At 40.4% G+C, this 19,799-nt stretch overlaps 1 protein-coding gene across 2 annotated transcripts; it reads left to right on the top strand.

Annotated features, from left to right (window-relative positions):
* Positions 1–54: 54 nt before the first annotated feature.
* foxq2 (forkhead box Q2) lies at positions 55–14,675 on the top strand. Of its 2 annotated transcripts, XM_067597260.1 has the most exons (3): positions 55–378; positions 3,165–3,861; positions 4,559–14,675. In XM_067597260.1, the coding sequence occupies exons 2-3, from the start codon at positions 3,214–3,216 to the stop codon at positions 4,931–4,933; spliced, it is 1,023 nt and encodes a 340-aa protein (XP_067453361.1). In that variant the 5' UTR covers positions 55–378; positions 3,165–3,213; the 3' UTR covers positions 4,934–14,675. The 2 variants fall into 2 exon arrangements, with proteins under 2 accessions (XP_067453361.1, XP_067453360.1); XM_067597259.1 differs by lacking the exon at positions 55–378 and having other exon boundaries at positions 1,782–3,861.
* The last annotated feature ends 5,124 nt before the right edge of the window (positions 14,676–19,799 follow it).

Raw genomic sequence — 19,799 nt, 5'->3', positions numbered from 1 at the left:
CTTAGCCAATCACAGGGTGCTGTTCTCCAGCGCTCGTAGCGCTACACATAACAATGGGCGGGCCCGCTGTTTTTTTAAAGTTACAGTGCAACTTTTTTAAAAACACTAAGAGACAGGTCTCCTCTCCAAAATAGGCCTCAGTGTCCACTAATGAAACCACGTGGCCAAGTATTTCGATATACATGATGTTTCCGTTTTATAGTATCGAGGTTTTGTGAACGTGTGTCTTAGAAACAGTTTAAATTCAACATGGATGTAAAAGCATGGGGTGTCAAGTGGATCTGGGTCGCATGGTCTAATCAAATCCCGTCCGAGCAAATTATTCCACTTCAGGTTACGCGAGCAGCCGTGAGATGTGGAGTTAGTGCTTTGTCTGAGGTATGTTCATAACTGAATGAAAATACGAGCAATTAACGATATACACACACACGTGAAAGTACAGACCAGCCATACCGTGTCTAAAACACAAGTAACACGCTGTGACTCGCTTTTAGCAAAATCAAATGAAGTATACAAAGGACACATTTACACTCCCTCTGATGATCCAGCCCTGCTTTTCCAAAGGCTCCTAATATGTGGCAAAGAATTATGGAGCACAAAAAATGACATAAGCATAAATAATTAAATAAATGTAGAAATACATGAATAAATAAATGTAGAAATACATAAATAAATGAATAAATGTAGAAATAATTAAATAAATGTAGAAATACAGAAATAGCCTGAATAAAAGATTATTTATGGAAATGTAGAAAAGAAGTCCAGGACATTGCTTTTTTATTATTAAAATATTTGTATTTTTTATTTACTTATTTATGTATTTAATCATTTATTTCTGCATTTAATTATTTATTTATGTATGCTTATATCATTTTTTGTGCTCCATAAACAATAGCCTCATGGAAACAGAAATCAAGTGAAAGAACTGCAGTATCATGTAATAACAAGTTTTACTTGGGAATGTGAAAGGTCAATAAAACAACACTATCTAGTCAAAGGGACAGCTGGCTTTGTCACTATAGCTGCTTGATGACACGGTTATCTATGACTATATACTGCAATTTAATGAGATATGTTCATTTATAGGTTGCACCTGTACAAAATAATAGTTCACAAATCCAGTGCCAAATGATGTTTCCTACAATGCAGTCTACTATTTTTATAACTCTAAAATTGGTTCATATTGTCTCAATTTATAGACCATAAGCCTACTGTATATATGAATGTAGCAATTTGCAATACAATAGCATGACTAATAGGCAACACAGTGCTCTCTGTTGGTTACACAGTATATTTCATGTTCCACGATTTAAACAGAAGAGGGCAATATGGTCCATGATTTGACCTGAGTGTCATTTAATTAATTTCCTCCTAAAACTGACAGATCAAAGTAGATCTATCCAGATACTGTTATCTGGGCTAATGTGAAGACTGAGGTGGTGAAATGGTGTTGTCATATATTTATATTTATTGTTGGGAGTTGTCAATCTCTACAATTTCAGTAAACAGGTTAAATTTAACAAATTAACAGATTAAGACATTTTAAATTCTGTTTCAGATCACAGCGTTTTCAATGGTGCTAAATATGCTTCAGTGCTTCAAGAAGTAGAAGAAACATGTATGTGATATTGTATTGTATATTCATATAAAATTGTTTTACCTGACTTTGCACTTACTTAAGGGAAAATTTAAAGGGAAATTTAGAAACCCAGTGGTTAAACAACACTATGTTTTGGTGCTTTCTTGAACCTTTTGAAAAAAAACGCACAAAGACTCTTGGCTTTCCTTTATTGTAAAAACTCAATTCACCATATAAATTTTATTTATTCAAATGCATATGATATCAATGGACTGTAAAGATAAATCTCACAATTTATGTCAGAATTCAAAAGTGTCATTCACACGAGTCTGACGTGTAGATGTTTTACCTGTATCATAACATAAACAACATAAATAAGTCTACAGATAAAACCATAGAAAAACAGTGTTGTCAATGTATGTGTCATTAAAACATCATCACAAAAAAGAACAATGGAGTCTCAGAAGTTTAAAAATACCTCAAAAGTAATTACTAACTCATGTTGAGGGGTCACATACATTCAGTTCTTGGGCCAAAACCTAGAAATGGCAGTAAATTAAAACATAAAGTATAATTAAACATAGTAATAAAGTCAGTAATAGAGTACAGCACATCATTAGATAGCACATGAAATAACTGTTCCTCAAGGTGAGGGAGATGATCATTTATTTTTTACTTTATGAAAAATAAATCTTAATTATAGCAGTACAATATTCATACACAATCATAGAACACAGTTCAATACAATACGATGAAAAAGTGCAGAAGCATTTCAGTTTTGACCTCTGAGATAGATCTTAAAAGATATCTAAGACCCTCTTTGCTGAACTCCCTCGCAAACAAACAAAAAAAACATGACTTTTTATAGAACTGTGAGGAAAAATGCAATAAAAGTCATAGAAGTTTCAACAACAGGAAATAAATCAATTAGATTTTTAGTCATACTCTTTAGTGTTCTGTTACCTTGTGACAATCAATGTCTGCACAAAACACTCATGCTCTTTCTAAAAAAGGAGACTTGACCAAATATTGAACTCGACCAATTAATTACTGCTTTATTGTAATTGCGGTAATTCTTTGGACAGCATCCCCTCGGACAAAACCACTTTAACTGGATAACACTGGTATCTAAAAGGCCTTTGATTCTACAGCATCCATCCTCTGCACACCATGTCTTACTAAATCTTGAGTGTTTAATCTCCCGTAATTACAAAGATTTGCTTAGGTTAATAAAAATAATCCGCCTCAATTGAGACCCCCTACCTGGACCACCCCTGTGCCTTCTTTGCCCCTTTCTGTGAGGGATAAATTCACAGTCACATAAATAGAGTCACCTTCACAACCGTGAAGCACAACTCTTTGATTCAGGAGCAGTAGGCTGTTGGATATTTGTGATAGACTTTTTGATCGTCAGGTTTTGTCAGAAAGGCGAAAAACCTTAATTGAAATTTGTTGGTAAACAAAGAAGCTGTGTTTAGTCTTATAGGCTGACGTCATTTCCACGGGTTGAGATTGTGTCATCGGTGAGCGCGTCAAGGTTAACAACAGTTGAGAGGCTCATCTTTATCTGTGATCTTGTCAACAGTAAGACTTCGGCGAAAGAAGCAAGGGGCATTTAGGCGTCTAGTTTATGAATGGTCCTGCACTTCATAAGAAAATGGCCATGCTGTGATACTCAAAATTCTGGGAAGACTTCTGGGCAAAAAAACACCTTTCATTTATCACCTGATTCAACAGTCCATCACCTTGGAACCAATAAAATCTCTGTAATGAGTCTGAGATATTTCAGTTCAGAGATGACAATGGAGAACAGAAGCAGCTGCAACGGCAGCAGAGAAAGGCTGGGACTGAGCTTCACTATTGACTACCTTCTGTTCAATAAAGGAGTCAAAGGTTCTAAAGAAGAACCGACAGGAAGTCGTACGGAGGAGCGGACGGCGAACAACATGCTAAATCATCAGAATCCTGAACCCAAAGAGGAGGGGATTCTCTGTGAGGTACAGGAGAAGCGGCTACAGAGGTCAGAGGCAGAGACCGGAGAAAGGAAAGTCAAAGAAGAGGAGGGGGATGAAGAGCAACAAGAGGAGGGGGAGGAGAAAATGACCACCGCCGCCACCACCACCACGTCTACCAGCAGCAGTCCATCCAAGTCTACGGACAAACCCAACCAGTCCTACATCGCACTCATCTCCAAGGCCATCCTGGCGTCAGAGCAGAAGAAACTGCTGCTATGTGACATCTACCAGTGGATCATGGACCACTACCCTTACTTCAAGAGTAAGGTATGTTCACGTCTGTGCTCTTGTGTTTTTCCATTTAGTTGACAAGCAGAACATGTATAGCACTGTAAGAAAACAGGTTGAATTGTGTAATTGGGTAGTAATGTTTGGTAAAAACTACAATGCAGGGTAGTATTTTGAAATAAATTAGGCTGTAGTACTTAACTTGCCGCAGCTACAATAAGGAAGATGACGGGAAAGCGTGTTCGCCGGGAGTCTTCTCAAGTCAGTTTCTGAAAAATATTGTGGCAGCCATATTCACAAGTGAGGCGACCTACTTGGCACAGGTAATCTGTCTGAGTGGTTAGGCAATTAGGTGCTTGCAGGGACACTAGATGATCTTCTTGTTGGCGAATTCACAAATAAAGTAATCCTGTTGCTAGGTTGCAAACTGCCTCTGCCTTTACCAGGTGCAACAACAGATTGGACGTTGCCTAGTGGATTAAAGTTGATCACTGGTTTGACGTGCTAAAAAGGTAACTCAGGGTGTTGTGTCTTACCAAGATCATATACTGTCTTGACACGCTATCGCACATCCTGCCAACAACAGGACAAGGTGACATCCTGAAGGAGGATCAAGATACTTAACAGCCACCTATGTTAATTTTGAGTTGGGGACACCCATTCTTTTAACCCTTACTTAGTTTTCAGGTTGTACTTTATGTCTAACCATGTTTCTTATCTTTACTTGCTCCAACAGGATAAAAACTGGAGGAACAGCGTGCGTCACAACTTGTCCCTGAACGATTGCTTCATCAAAGCAGGCCGCAGCGAAAATGGTAAAGGCCACTTCTGGGCGATTCACCCATCTAACTACCAGGACTTTTCTAACGGGGACTACCACTGCCGGAGGACGCGGCGGAGGGTACGCAGGGTGGCAGGACAGCTCCCCCTTTCACCCCTGAGCTCTCCCTTCCATCACGCCCTCGCTCGCCCCCACAGAACGACCTGTTGGTGCTGTCCACAAGCCCAAACATTCCCTCTATCCTGTTTGGCACCCAGACTCTACTGGCCTTGGTCCAGTGTGCAGGCACAAGTGGGGCTCCACCCAAGAATTCACGCCTCTGTACCCTGAGGGAGAATAGTTTGGGTTTTTTTTAGGTATTCTGTACTCACAGTTTGGCCTTTATTCACTGTCGGGTAAAAGAGAAATTTTAGAATATTATTTGCTAATGATTATGTCATTAGATGACGTTAAAATCAAAATGGACTTTGACAATTATATGTCATACTCTGCTTTGTAAGTAAGGGCAAAATGATTTTAGGACATTCAATGACTAAATAAAATGTATGAATCTTATGAAGCGACTGCACTTGTTTCATTTGTATTCTGACTGTTTTTAGAATGACAAAAACACAATGTTTTGTTATTCTTATTAAATCATATTGAACTGAACATCTTATGATCTTTCTTTTTTATCAGCTGCCTCATTTGTGTGTGTGTGCGTGTGTGTGTGCTTGTGTGTGTGCGCGCGCGCTTGCCTGTGCGTGCAGATAGTACTAAAAGTGAGCCCACTGCTAAAATACCACCTGGTGTTAGATGCTAATTAGTCAAAGCTGTCGGGATGCAAAATCTTCTGCCCTAAGAGACTAAAATCAGGCTTCGCAAAGCCTACTCCCAAGGATATGAGGCCAGATAATCTGAGCAATCCCAAATAGTTTCAAGAAATAGGAAGCTTATCACACGGTGGGTGTAATCCGTAACCGCTGCTACAGAAAGAGGGGAACCACAGGAGGTCAGGGATGAAGGAAGCAGAGGAAAGGGAAGAAGGCAGAGAGGTGAGGGGACACTGATTTATTGGAGAAGTGGGAGGGCTTTTTGGGAGTTTTTTTACTGTATGTGTTTACATGGACCAGTCAGGGCAGAAACACACAGCAACTGAAATAATGGTTTATGTTAAGTTCATGTGACTGTAGTACATAAGTTACAGTACATAATGTTATGATCTGTGTGTGTGACTCTTTAAAAAGGAGTACATATGACAAAGACACTCCCCAAAAATAACCAATAAAACTGTCACCAAACAGCAGCTCAATTATAAGATGACTCCAAAATATTGCCATAAAAAGGATCAAGTCGATTTTTACCTGTCTCTCACATCAATAGTGAAATTCCTCTCTGACTTGCAAAGGTTGGCATTTACATTCACAGTGCTCCAGCCTAAGAGGATTAGGTCATACATTGACTTTTCTGAAGTTTGTTTGTCTCAGCTCATGCAGGCTTCTTATTTGCAAATTATCGAATATTTGAATAAGGCAATATTTGACATGAAATTAGATTCTAAATAGACAAACAATATGTCAGAGGGATAAAGCTTGAGAGCGAGAGAGAGAGAGATAGAGAGAGAGAGCACACTTGTGGGTGTTATTCACAACAGTTATTTTCTGGTGATGTTCATTAGAACAATGACAAATCCATCTAATTAATTTTTGTTCACCAAATCTTCCTATTCAATGTCGGCAGCTAATTGGAGACCTAATTTGCTTAATTCCCATGAATTGCTCTCTGCATCAAATCCTCTTCAATTCACCAGCTTTAAGGCTTTAATTTGGTTGCATATGTTTGCTGTACACACACACACACACACACACACACACACACACACACACAGAAGCAAGAATGCACAATGTACACATGTACAAACACTCCTAACAATCTTGCAGAAACGCAAATGCATATTTTTGCACACACACTGTAAAGTTGTTAAAATTAATTATGTTTGCTTTTTTGTGCTACTTTGTATACATTTTAAATAATATTAAATATATTTGCCAAAATTTTTATCATGTCTTACCTGTTAAACATTCACAGATACTATAAAAATACTGGAAATAACATCACTTACTTTGAACTAAAGCTCCCAAAATTACAATTACATCTAACTACCTTTCAAGAAGAATGAAAATGAGGTCATGAGGTCTGTGAATGTGTGTGTATGTGTGTGTGTTTGTGTGTGTATGTTCATATGTGCATGTCATTTTGTTAATCTAATGAGATGGGCGGAAGGGTGCAGGGGGCCATAGATTAAGGCACAAAGATTTGTTCCTGATTAGCAGAGAGTGAGATAAGAAGATCAGTCCTGCTGAGATGGCGATGAAACATTATGGCCGTGTTTTAATACAACACATTTACAGCAGCATTCCAAAGCTGATTCCCTTTAGCTTACATGTATCTCATTGATTTGACTATAGACTCGACATATAATAGTTTACAACACATGAAACCTGAGGTTACAGGTGCAAGTAGATCAAAAAGATACACAAGAAAAGTGGGGTTTTACCATTAATTCAGTGCAGGTTCTTTGTTTTCAGTTTGTAGGAATTATTTTATCACTACCTTTTTAAGCTAAATTAACAAATAACATTACTGTGAAAGTAGAATCTGCTTTTGTTCTTATGACTCTTTTGTTAAACATTCACTCACATGAGTCTTTACACACAGCACAGTCACATTAATGTCTGGAATTGGCCATCAAATAAACTTTAAATTCAGCTTCATTTCAAGCCTAAATTCCCTGAAGATACCTGAATACTTCTTAATTATCATGACAGGAATATTTGTCATCTGAGAATGTCTAGCTGGTATAAATATAGAAGCTTTTTAAAAATAATTGTGTCACATAGTACACTGCAAAGTCTAGAAACCACATAATTTTAATTAAGTGATGACTGAAGTAGTTGGCTGATACTGTAGACAGATGATTAGTTGGCGCTGGAGAGCTAAGCTGTAAAATATGTGATTATAATAAAATCATCACTGAATATTTTCAGTTTTAAGGGATTTCTTGCTATTTCTGATTTTTTTTTTTTTTAACTCAGTAACACAACCAAATCAGGTGTCCAGCACAAATCATGATTTGATTTGTTTCTCTGTCATTCTTTCATTTTAGTTTGATTAAGATTGTTGCATTGGATTTGAGGTGGTATAAAGTGTAAAAAAAAGAAAAAAAAGAAGAGTAAAGCATGATTTTAACAAGTGTGTGTTTGTTTTATGACAGCATTAAATGGAATATATAGAGTGCTCAGTCCAAATAAGTGATTAATGGACATCATTGTAAATTCTGAAAATAAAAAACACTGTTTTTTTGACTTGTATAATATATTTCATTATTTGTCTTTCTCTCCTCAGAAATGCATGTTTCATCGTACTGGCTGCAGCTGACTGTATGAATAAGTCTCAACAGGCATAAAGGCTTGTGGAGTCCAAATTGCAAGTCTATTAGAAAGCATGATTGCATAGAAGTAAGTAGTATTTAAGGCTTAGAAGCGCTCTAGTTGAACCAAAACCAGCTGCTATTTTCTGGTTGTGTCCCACCATGAACAATAGCCCTGCGTTACCTCTGCTTCAAAGGCGTCATAATAGTCAATCGATCAGAATGCGAGGCGCTATTCTGCAGATTACTGTTAACAATAATTTGCCTCCCAGTGCACCGTTGCCATCTTTGAAGCAATGTTTTATTGCGTTTTTTTTTCATCTGCATCTGTCATCCCCGAGGTCCACTGTTTGATCTCTCCCCACCAGTGTCTGCCTCCCCGGGGTCGCGTTGACCTGTTGATTGGCAGCTGCGATCAGACATATGGTGGGACGAGGCATCGACCGGAGCTCCCCGGAGACAAAAGCAGACTAGTGGGGTTTTTTTCCCCCTTCTTCACCAAGCCGAGGAGCCGAGCTGCAGCACCGAGGAAGACATCTGATCCGACCACTAGATGACGCAAGGTGCAAGCGAATATTTCCAGCATTGTTTCAACCATTTAGTCTAAGTGGATGTGGCAAAGTTTTGCTTTTTTTTAAAAAAAAAAAATTAACCTCGTCGTCATTTTCAGTTTCTCCTGTTGCGTATTGCATTGTGCTAATTAAGCATTTAACACAATTTATTCATGGATTTGAAATATCACCCTTTTCCACACTGTTTTATCATTTATAAAGAATTTCCAAGATTTTTCCTCCCCTGAAGCCCCACAGTGACACTTTGACCCCCGTAACGGTCAGAATGGCGGCCATGTGCAGCCATCTTAGCAGATCAAATATGGTCTCTGCCAAAAATTAATGTGGATGTGGCAAACCAGAGTGTTTGCTCAGTGTTCACGCCAGGCTTCTTTGGATTTTGCCCAACTGTGTGCTACTTCACTGGAAACCAATTGGGGGCAGCTTGACTCCCAGTGAAAAAAAAGCCCCAAAACAAACAGATGTGATGCTCAACCTGGTGTGTTTGTGTTTGTGTGTGCGCGTTCCTGTGTGCATGATTTCAGTGTAGGCATACAGAATGCAAAACACCCCCCATCTCTCCTCCTATAGTGAGTGGAGTGTTACCATGGTGATGCATCCCTGGCCAGGGTCTGCAGTGATCCCCACTGACCCTGGTTGGTGACCTTTGACATTTAGGCCATGGCCAGGGTCAAAAGGTCAGCGATGGCCGGAGGGCAACAAGAGCACTTCCGTGATTGGCACTCTGACACGCTTGCTGCCCCCTTCATCCGCAGCGCTCACCTCCCTCCCAGTTTGCACCTCTCATTTGCATTTGTTACGGAACGAAGACCATCAGCTGCAGGAGGTTTAACATTGCGCTTTAGCAGGTAGCCTGGTTTATGCTCACGGCAATGCAAGGCTCAATATTGTCTAATTTGCATTCAATGCTGCTTAGTCTATGGGGCTACACATTCCACATAGGTTTCGACTTCAGTTTTGTGTAAATTGTGATGATAAAATGCAATCTGCAGCCGGCTAACATCCTGTATCATGATGGTTATGATAGCAGTAATGATCGTCAGTATTCCCATGGCCCCAGCAATCCACTGTATGTGGGGATATTTATAGGTCTTCATGTGAGTGTGCTTGTGTGTGTGCATGCATGTTTGTTCATTTCTAGATGGGGGGGGGGGGGGGGGGAGGGCAATGCACCACACCACACCGTTGTTCTTCTCGTGGGGAATAATTACAGAATCGTGGGTACTAAAAGTCATGTGACCCTAGCCTCCTGCTCCCAAATAATTTATCCCCCCAGCTGATAGCTCGTCAATATCAATTTATTAATTTAACAGTTCTGGACTGATAAAAGGTAGTGCACACTGTTAGCTTGCTGAAGTGGGGAATACGGATGAATTTTACAGTGCAACGGTGTGAGAGGAAGCAAAGAGGGAGAGACCGGAGGACAAAGCGAGGGAGAGAAACGGCACAGAAGTGATCAATGGCGAGACGGAGGAGAGAGATGCATATTCGCCGTGCAAAAATGGGCCACCATTGCTCATATTCCAAGGCTATTGAATGAAAGTTATGAAAATTAATACACTTATTATCACCATATTAAAAATTAAGATTGAGGACAGCACACTCATTGTATTGATATTCAAATGTCTCCAATATATTGATCAACGCAACCCAGTTTCTCCCTAACCTCTTCGGGTAAGCCTGTGCTACATTCCGAGAGGAAAGAAAGTGTGTTTTGCAAAGAAACGCTTTTGAAGATTTTAATTAGTCACACAAAGAAAACCCTCTTGTGTCAGTACACAACCTGAGTTGCATATAAGATGATCGTTTCCTGAAAGATGCCTCCTCCAAGATGAAAACAAAGAAGCGTGACCCCTCTTGACCTGCCAGCACTTCCTTTGCATCCTGATTTTTTAAAAAGGGTAATGAATATACATCTGGCATAAAGCAGAACACATATATCATCCAGTTTCCACCACAAAACAGTCAACCCGGAACCTAACCTATTCCCAGAGCCATTACATAATATCCCTGAAGGAGGCTAAAAGGTATTTTAACAAGACCCACTGCTTGATGACCTTTGACCCCTTCTCAGTTGACCCCGCGCTCCTGACCCCACTTACACTAGCCGGCGACAGTGCTGGACACAGATCCCATACACTTCCCGTTGTGCGGAGACAAAGAGGGAGAGATTAATTTACAAATTGATGTATGTGAGGATTCAGCAGTTTTTGTCAAGGGCTGACAGATTTACTCAATTTGTTGATCTATCATTCTCTCAGTTTCTCCTTTTTAAAAATCCATCCATCCAGCCATCCAAAAATGTCAAGAACAGAAACAAACACTAAATCCAATCACATCTTGTTCTGTATGTCAGTACATTATATAATCTTTTCTTCTCTGCAGGCTTTGAGGCTCCCCTCACACGGACAATCACTATAGTGGATTCTCCTCGGGTCTTTGGAGGGCTGCGGGGTAGCAAGTGTCAATAGAGGTGGAGTGTGTGAGTGTGAGAGATGATAGACTGAGGTTAAGAGGTGTCAACACAGAGAAAGAGAGGGCTCGAGGACTCTTCACCGGATCCTGCCTGACACTCTGACACTCTCCTCAACCTCTCCTCTGATTAACCACTCTAAAGACGCCATTGAGACACGGGTGCTTCACACGGAAACATACGTGCACATGCATGCAGACACACACACACACACAACACAGCGTTTCAACGACGCGTTCTCCGTCTCTTCCCTCCGAGGCTACATCTCATCCGTGTGTGTCTGTGTGTCAGACGCACATCAGCTCTGAGGTGTGGAAACCTGAAGATGTGTTGTTCACAGGCACAGAAACTCTCTGAAAGGTTCTGGCAGTCAGGAATGGATTTGTTACACCTCTGATGTGCGGTATATGTTCAGCCAAGTGTAAGATACAACAGTGCCATCCCACAGGGCTTTGCACATGTCAGGTTGTGCAGTGCAACATATGAACGGCGGAACAAACACTGACATATACATTGTCAGGCTTTCTCTGTGACCATCAGCTTGGACACAACGCTCGAGTGCGTGTTGTGAACAGTTTCCTTCTTTAGAGCTCCACCATCTTTCTGATTGGCACTTAGCACACAATATGTAATCCTCATTTTGTTGAATGTTCACTCTACAGTAGCTCTGTGTCATATCAGTTAATTCCTTGTAAAATAATTTACTTCCGACAAACTGTGTGGTGACTCCATTACACCTGTTTGGTTTGCTTGAGTTTACTTTTCTTTGATTTAGTAAGGTGGATTTATTTGGGTTAATTAATTAGGGGCAGGTTTAAGGATTGAATTCACCCGAATTAAAAAAAACAAACAGATTTTCGACCTGATCCCTACCAGTATCCAGCCATGTGTGATGATCTTGAATTTCTTTGCTCAGGCTTTGAGATATGCAGTTCTGAGATTTCTGCTCTCACCGCCAATACAACGGAGGTGAATGAATTTCTTTTTCTGCACTTTGAAAAATAACATTTAGAAAATTCAACAGCAACATTTCTTTCATTACATTTATTTGTCACTTTTATCCAAAGCAGGGACGATGCATTTGGGGACCAATTTCGGATGCAGTGTCCTTCCTCAAAGACACAGAGGAGACTAGGCAGCATCCTCAACCCTCCCATACTGGGAGATGAACCTGGGCCACCTGGGTGTAAACCAGGGATTCTAATTGTTAGACCATATGGGAAATTTTTAAAGGCAATGTCCATGTTATTCAGTATAATACACAGACCATGCACACACAGTATTAGGAGAAACTACTCCTTTTCCCAAAGTAAGCTCATATCTCAAAATCTGGGCAAATAAAACCAAAACTATCTGCATGGCTGAAGTACCACACAGTACTACTAGAGGTATTTATTTAATTATTGTAATTTAGATGAACAAACACTTTAATACCTTGTAAAAGAATATACTACCTACAAACTTGCAGTACAGTGTATGTCACCTATACAGTTTTGATTCAGGTGAACTATTGTTGAGCTCTGTTGGCTTTGGTTTGACTTGGTTTGGTTTTATGGTTGGATTTAATTTGCTCTAGCTTTAAATAATCCTCTATTTGATTTTCATACATCACTCCTGTGGTTTTACATACGGTATATGTGTATCTTACAGAGACTATGGTCATTTTATTTGGTGCTGCTGGGCTCAGTCCTGCTTTTTTGTGCTGTTTAGTGTTCAACATTAAGCCAAGCAGCTTAAGAGATCCTTCTGACACACCCTCCCTCTCCATCATGCTTTAGCATAAAGCAAATGACATTTCTCAAGTGACCAGACAAAACTGTACAGAAATAGAGATATAATACACACACGGCGTGGGCTATAGATTGCAGAATGTGAGAACACTGCATGAGTCAATACCTAAATTAAGAAAGATGCTGATGTGAACATAGATATATGACTCATATCTGTAAGAGTTGACATGCAGGCAGGCAGGTTCATGAATCTTAATAATCAGAGATGAGAAGCAAGTAGGTTGACTGGTATTACCAAGATAGGTCAGCGTAATGACATGTGAGTATTTAAAACAAATAGTCACGTCGACAGCGATGAATATAAGACTCTAAACCAACTGGTGCCAAACCACAGCTTCTCTCTCCCATCCCCTCCCTTTCCTCCTCAAAACCTGTGAGGTAGAAAATAGGGAGATATGAGGAGGTGGGGATGGAGGGAGATAAGCTGAGGTGGAGATAGAGACAGGTGAAAGAGGTAAGGGTCATAGCACATGCTCCTCTTGGCCTTCTCTCGCCAATGTTGTTTTATTAGCCCTGTCAGATTGTAATTTGCCCAACGGTAAACACACAGAACGGGCTTAATTAAGAATTTTTGAACGGGGATACGGTCAAGTCCGGAAACATTAGAGAGATGCAACCGGGTGTCGTAAAGATTGATTGAGACAGAGGATGGAAGGACGTGGTTAGAAACAGAGGGGTGGAGGGAGGGGGGGCAGGAGTGGTGTGTATGTTACAGCGGAGGGGTATTCTTGTGTTGCTCAGGGCAGTAGGGTGAGATAAGTTTGGAAAGATAGGGACAAATGATTTTTAATGCATTAACAGCCCGGCTGTGCGAGGCAATAACAAGGACAAGATCGGCGTTAAAATGTTTGACATCCTGCTTCGAGATCAATGCATCCCGGACAGGACACACAGTCGTAGCCGGCATATTCACCTCAACTACCGGCACAGATAACACACTCACAAACACACACATACACACCAACCTAAACAGGGCACAGAGCATGTGGGTGGGTGCATGAGTTAACAGCCTTCAAACCTCAGGGCGATGTGTAGAAAATAAAAAACAATACCTATATCCATAACAATATCCGCAGGTAAAAGCATCTTTAAATCAAAACAGAGAGGGGAGCATCTGGAGTCGATTGTTGAGAGCTGTGCGGACTACGTAAAAAGGCCAGCAAAGTAAAAGAGTAATGAGCCTATCCATATCTCCCTGTGGACCTTAAGTTCGCATTCAATACATTATTTACAGCTGAATTTTTACTGAGGTATAGGTTCCTCTCAGGGGTGTTTACAGAGTAGTGCTCTAACTGCTTTCCATTGCCTGCAGTTGAGTGGAGTAACATTGAGAAGTAATGCTTCCAGCTTGTTTCCCCCATGTTTACAGGCCTGCATATGTACATATGTGCAACATGACGCTTGGAGTCCTATAAACAGTGGTTTTTTGAGTGAAAGAAATATTTGGAAGATACAGATATGCATTTGTTTTTGTGAAAAAGCCTAAAGAATAACACACCCAAAATAACCTGGTTCCTGTTCTTGAACACTATTGATTACAGAATGATTCTGGTCTCTTCTGAAAGGTAACTCTCTTATATCTTTACTATAGTGATAGTGAAACACATTTAAAGAGGCACAAACCTGGTAAAAATGTAAGTTTCTTATAGTATTTTTTTCCCTTTTACTGTTCTGTTTTGTTTGCACTCCTCTTATAAAATAAGCAGATGTTGCTACAGTTGTATCGGGATACTAAACAGATATAATTGTGAGACTTAGTGCTTTAAACTTTGTCATGGTTGCGTGAAGATCTTATGCCATCCCAACATACTCGCCTCCCAGCTCGTATTCTTCAGGCTGTTGCTTCTTAAAGTGTTTAACACATGTGGAAATAGAATTTATAGGATTAATGCATTTATAGTTCACATTCTCTGCTTAAAGTGACCTAATTCTGATGTTTTATTGATATGTATATACACCACATGTGTATTATGAATATATAAAAAGGAAAAGGTACATGAACCTTTATATTTTGTGGGACAAAATCTGATATGATTCAGATATTTCCATTGCAATGTTTATCTAAATGCACAAATTAGAATTTTCAGTGTTTCAAGACTCACATACTGAGGACTACATACACTTTTCACCCACTCTAGCATCTCTGAACTGACAGAAAGGGACAAAATGCTCCGCTGTGGATTGCAGGGCTCCGTTACTGCTCAATTCACCCTCCAGCTTGAGTGTTTATTCATGTTTCAGGTTTATTATGTCTCATTTGGGCCAAGTGCAGATGGTGATCTGGCTGCACTTGTAGCTTGGGTTTATATCCAAGGTCTATGTAGGAGACTTTGAATGTAAACTCAGGAATTGAACAGGGCTCACTTTAAAAAGTAGATGCAAACACAAGGCCAAAAAAAAAAATAAAATCAGATATTGGCAAAAATTCAGAGTTGTAAAATCCAGAACACATATTTCCACAAATGAAACTTGAACTTAGAATTGATGAGGTTAAATGTAATGTCAGATGAAGGATTCTAGGCTAAAATATTTATCTGTGTACAGCTTTTAAAGCACTGTCTTCTAGACCCCCCCGCCCCCCTTTGAGAATACACACAAGCTACTGTAGCCTGAGAAGTCCCTGCTCCCTTTGTCTTTGTAGTTCAGCAGCTCCCGTCCGAAATACTGTAACTTCTGGGAAACAAGGAGGTCTCAGTTCTCTGTTCAGAGTGCACAACAACAAGCTGAGACTCTTTCTCAATCTCTTTATGATGTTCTCCCCCTCTGTCTTTGTCTCTCTCTTTTCAAATAGACTATTTGTCATCTCTGAAATAGGGCATTTTAAAAATTCAACCTGGAGCCAACCCCCACCCTAACTCCCCTCTATTCTCACTCTCAATTCCCCAGACTCTGGCCGGCTACGATCAATAGCCTATTGATCAACTCTCTCCATTCCCATTACACACCAGTGCCAAAAGAGCCAACCATTTTCCCTGAAAAGCTGATCTTGAACATATTTGCAATGGTAAGGTTTCTCTAATTTCAGCGGGTTACTATTAAATGCATACAGTGTGTGAGTGCCGAGGTGCTCTGTGATGTCGAGAACGGCTGAGAAAGGCCCTCAGCAAATGCAGTTACCTTCTAATTGAAAGGTATTGCATCGAAGTAGAGTATGGTTCTCCACTTAAGTAAAATAGGAGAGGTGAGAGCATTACCACATACGTAGAAAGTAATTCTTTTTCCAGTTGTTTCTACTTCATTTCTCTCCCCCGCCCTCTGTCTTTCTCCTCTCTCTCCCTCTCCATAGACAATGCTACGGGCAAAATCAATACTCGAAAGAAAAAAAAAAAGAAGGCATATTTTTAGCCTGTTATTATATGAGCTGTATGAGGAAAACAGTGTTTGTGGGAAAGACAGAAATGCCAAGGTGCTGATAAGGGAGAGATTGGGCGGGAGAGATACAACAGAAGTGAAAGAGTGAGAATGATGGTGGGCTGTGAGGGAGAGTCTAATGGAGATGGATCAAACGAAGGTGGAGATAAGATGGGGTAACTGTGAGAAAATGGCTGATGTCTTGACCAGCGACATTGCTCTGTGCAGCCAGTGGGAAAAAACGGCCGTGAAAAGATTGTTTGTTTAGCTGATAACGAGGATTTGAAGGATGTTTAAAGTCGAGAACAATTTTCATTTTAATATTTTGTCGTCTGTCGTTTCATTTACACTTATGTGGCGTTTTGCTCTTTGTCTGCTTGTCACATCTGCAAATGAGCACTATCCTCTCTCAGCCTTTACATGGAGACATAAAACCTAAATCACAGTTATTGCACAGCAACAAAGCGATGCTATTAATACCTTCTTATGCAGCTTTGCAGCCACAGCTTCACCTCTGTTTGTGCTCTCTGCGGATCGCTGTATACTCAGCGCTGACTACGCCGCAGCCCTCACTTTCACTCCTGTTGCCTCTGAGCTTTCTGATGGACTCCCTCTCCCTAACCTCTTTTCGGCCTCACCTCTGTGCCACTGACGGTCGACCTCCAGCTCTCCTCCTATTGGTTAGAAATGCTCTGTTGATCAAATGGCAGGCCGTCCAATTGGCTGGAGAGCTCAGGAGGGGGGGAGGGGGGAGGAATTGATTTATCTGTGGTATTAGGGGATCAATTAATCCCCATTGTGTGTGCCAGCACAGATAGTCCGATGTGTCTTATTTGCTATGGCTTGTTTCTGCTCGGCTGAGATAAGAGTCTCTCCCATCACTTCCCTCTATGAACAACAAATCAAATCAAATCGAAAGGGATGATGGCATGCGGAGGGTTCCTCCCCAGGCTGTGGCTGGCTGATCACAATGAGGGAAGGCCATCAATATGAAAAGTAGTCTGCGCAGAATAAATGTCTCTCATTTGAGGGGCTGAGATGTCTGCCCTGTTGCCATGACAATCGGAGGTGGGGGTATAAACATCATTAAATAACTTGAGTAATAGTTGGCTCATGACCTCATCGGCAAAAAAAAAAATAACTGACAAATTTAATTTTGATCATGGATTAACCACACAAATAAGATTTCCTGCTTTTACTTGATTGTAAATTGAACATCATTGGGTTTTGAATTGTTGTTCCGGACAAAACAAGACATTTGAAGACATCACCTTGAGCTTGTGATGTGCATTTTTCACTATTTCCTAACATTTTATGACTAAATGATTAACTGATGAATCAACAAAGTATTCGGCAGATAAATCTATCATGGAAATACTCATTTGTTGCAGCCCTACATACAACGTCTTATCCGTATATGATGCAAATAAAGGAACAGTAGGCTACAAACACTGTACTATACAGTAAGAAAACAATCATAGCCGTGAGAGGAAAGGAGAAGGGTCAATGGACCGATACTTGCCGATATTTACTCTGAGATGACAGGGGAAAGAAAAGGTAAGAGAGACTAGGACAGAAGTGGGTGCTAATTCCTACTTTTCAGTTTAAATAAAGATTGGAGCTGGATAAAAGCCATTAAGGGAGAAATCAGACAGGGCATGCTATGTAGGACAAGAGCTGACTGCAGGGAGGTGAGTGGTGGGATCGATACTCAGTCGATGCGCTCAACACCCAGCTCTGCGCACACACACACACACACATACACACACACACACACACACACACAGAGAGGGGCATGTGGTATTGCCGGGCATCTGCATGTTTGTGTGTGCGTGTGTGTGTGTGTGCACCAGTGACTAATGGAGGAAGAGAGAGAGCCAGAGAGAAAGAGCGCATGCAATATGCAATTAACTCTCTTTTGAGTGAAGGAATATTAAACACAGGCTGGTTGTGCGGACTGTAATTTGCAGTGATAAAAGTATTAAAGTAAAGCACTTGGACAAAGATGGAAGGGTGGACAGCTGCAGGGATGGATTTATTTTCAGAAGGCATGATACAGTTAACAAAGATAGATGTTTCAAAAGACCGTCTCCAACCTGAACTGGAGCCTCGATACGACTGCAATCACTCTGCATTCTGTCCTCCCCTCCTCTCCTCTCTCTTTCTCTGCTTCTTCTTCTTCTTCTCTTCTCCCTCTTTCTTTCACCTCCTCTCTCTCTCTCTTCTCCCTCCCCTTCCTCCCTTCCTCTCTCCCTCTCTCTGTAGAATTGATCGACTATGTCTCCTCAATCCATCTCTCCCTCTGTCGCTTAGCAACGGGTGCTCTATCGGGTGTGGAGGGTGGGAGTTTCACTAGGGGAGGGATGGGGTGGGTGGGTGGGTGGGGGGTGGTGGGGGTGGGGGGGTATTAAGCAAAAGCCAATTGTACTTGATTCCACATTTATTCTGACTGATACATGTTTCCCTTTCATAGCCTGTGAGTGAGGTTTCACTACTTGGCCGATGAATATATATATATATAAAAAAAAGATTTAGAGGAAAACAAAACGATAACGGCAGAAAGATTTTTCACCATTTATTTTGTCTCAAAGAAAAAAAAAACATATGCTGCAGTTGTAGCTCACCGAAAAATGTTTGATATCAGTGCCAGGACGACTAGTAGGTCACTGATTCTGTTTTGTGCATCTGAATGTTACAAATCCAACTGAGCCGTCCATCACTTTTCCCTGAAGCTGTGTCACTGTTTCTGTAAAAGTACAAAAGCACGCTGTATGTGTGAGCCTGAACTTTAAATATATCTAACGCCTCCTCCTTTCTGTCTCCACAACACGGAGAACAAACTTCCAGGGTATTTTGGCTCACAGACGCTGTGTTCATGCCGCTGCTTTTTTAGATAATCCATCTTTGCTGATTAAATTCTGCTGACAACTTTGAAAAGGTTCAGAATATAACAAACACTTTGTTTTTTTTGTGATACAAAATGAAAACAACTACATTATTTTAGTGCAGAATTAAAACAATAAAACGTGGTGAGTGTGATAAACCCCTCTGGCCATGAGAATCATTCTGTGCACGAAAGCAAACACATCATTTGAAACAAAAGGCTATTTAAAACGGTCTATGTAAAATCCCTGAATTAACATGCATCAGGGAATAAGAAGTAAGTGTTGTGCGAGAAGCAATGTTCTGTTTTTAAGACCTTATCCTTTTGATCTACACTTAATGTCTGATCCCCTTTGAGGAAGATGTGTAGGCTATTCTTTAAGCCTAATAAATCCAGCGTTAGCAGTACTTAAGAGGGGAAAAAGCTGTGTGGTTTAAAACCAGGAGGGCAGGGGGAGAAGAACAATGAATAATGCTCTTAACTAGCTTGTGAGATAATACATACACATTACAATCTATAATCATTCTAATCTATGAAGCATTATAAATGTATAGATATTTATACGGCGCAGACCCAGGCTACACATATAAATCCACATTACAATCCGTGATCCCTCTAATCCAGAACCTAAAAGCACTGAACAACAAACATCCGTGTGTGTGTGTGTAGAATTTAAAATGTATAATATATTTATATAAATAATTGGACATATAAGTT

The sequence above is a fragment of the Thunnus thynnus genome, chromosome 8 (genome assembly GCF_963924715.1).
Source record: "Thunnus thynnus chromosome 8, fThuThy2.1, whole genome shotgun sequence".
Taxonomy (NCBI): domain Eukaryota; kingdom Metazoa; phylum Chordata; class Actinopteri; order Scombriformes; family Scombridae; genus Thunnus; species Thunnus thynnus.
Note: the sequence above shows the minus strand (reverse complement) of the source record. Positions and strands in the feature narration are given on the sequence as shown.

Coding starts and splice junctions, on each gene's coding strand:
- foxq2 (XM_067597260.1), top strand. CDS start 3,214: ATGGTCCTGCACTTCATAAGAAAATGGCCATGCTGTGATACTCAAAAT. Junction 3,862..4,558: donor ACCCTTACTTCAAGAGTAAG/GTATGTTCACGT, acceptor TTGCTCCAACAG/GATAAAAACTGGAGGAACAG.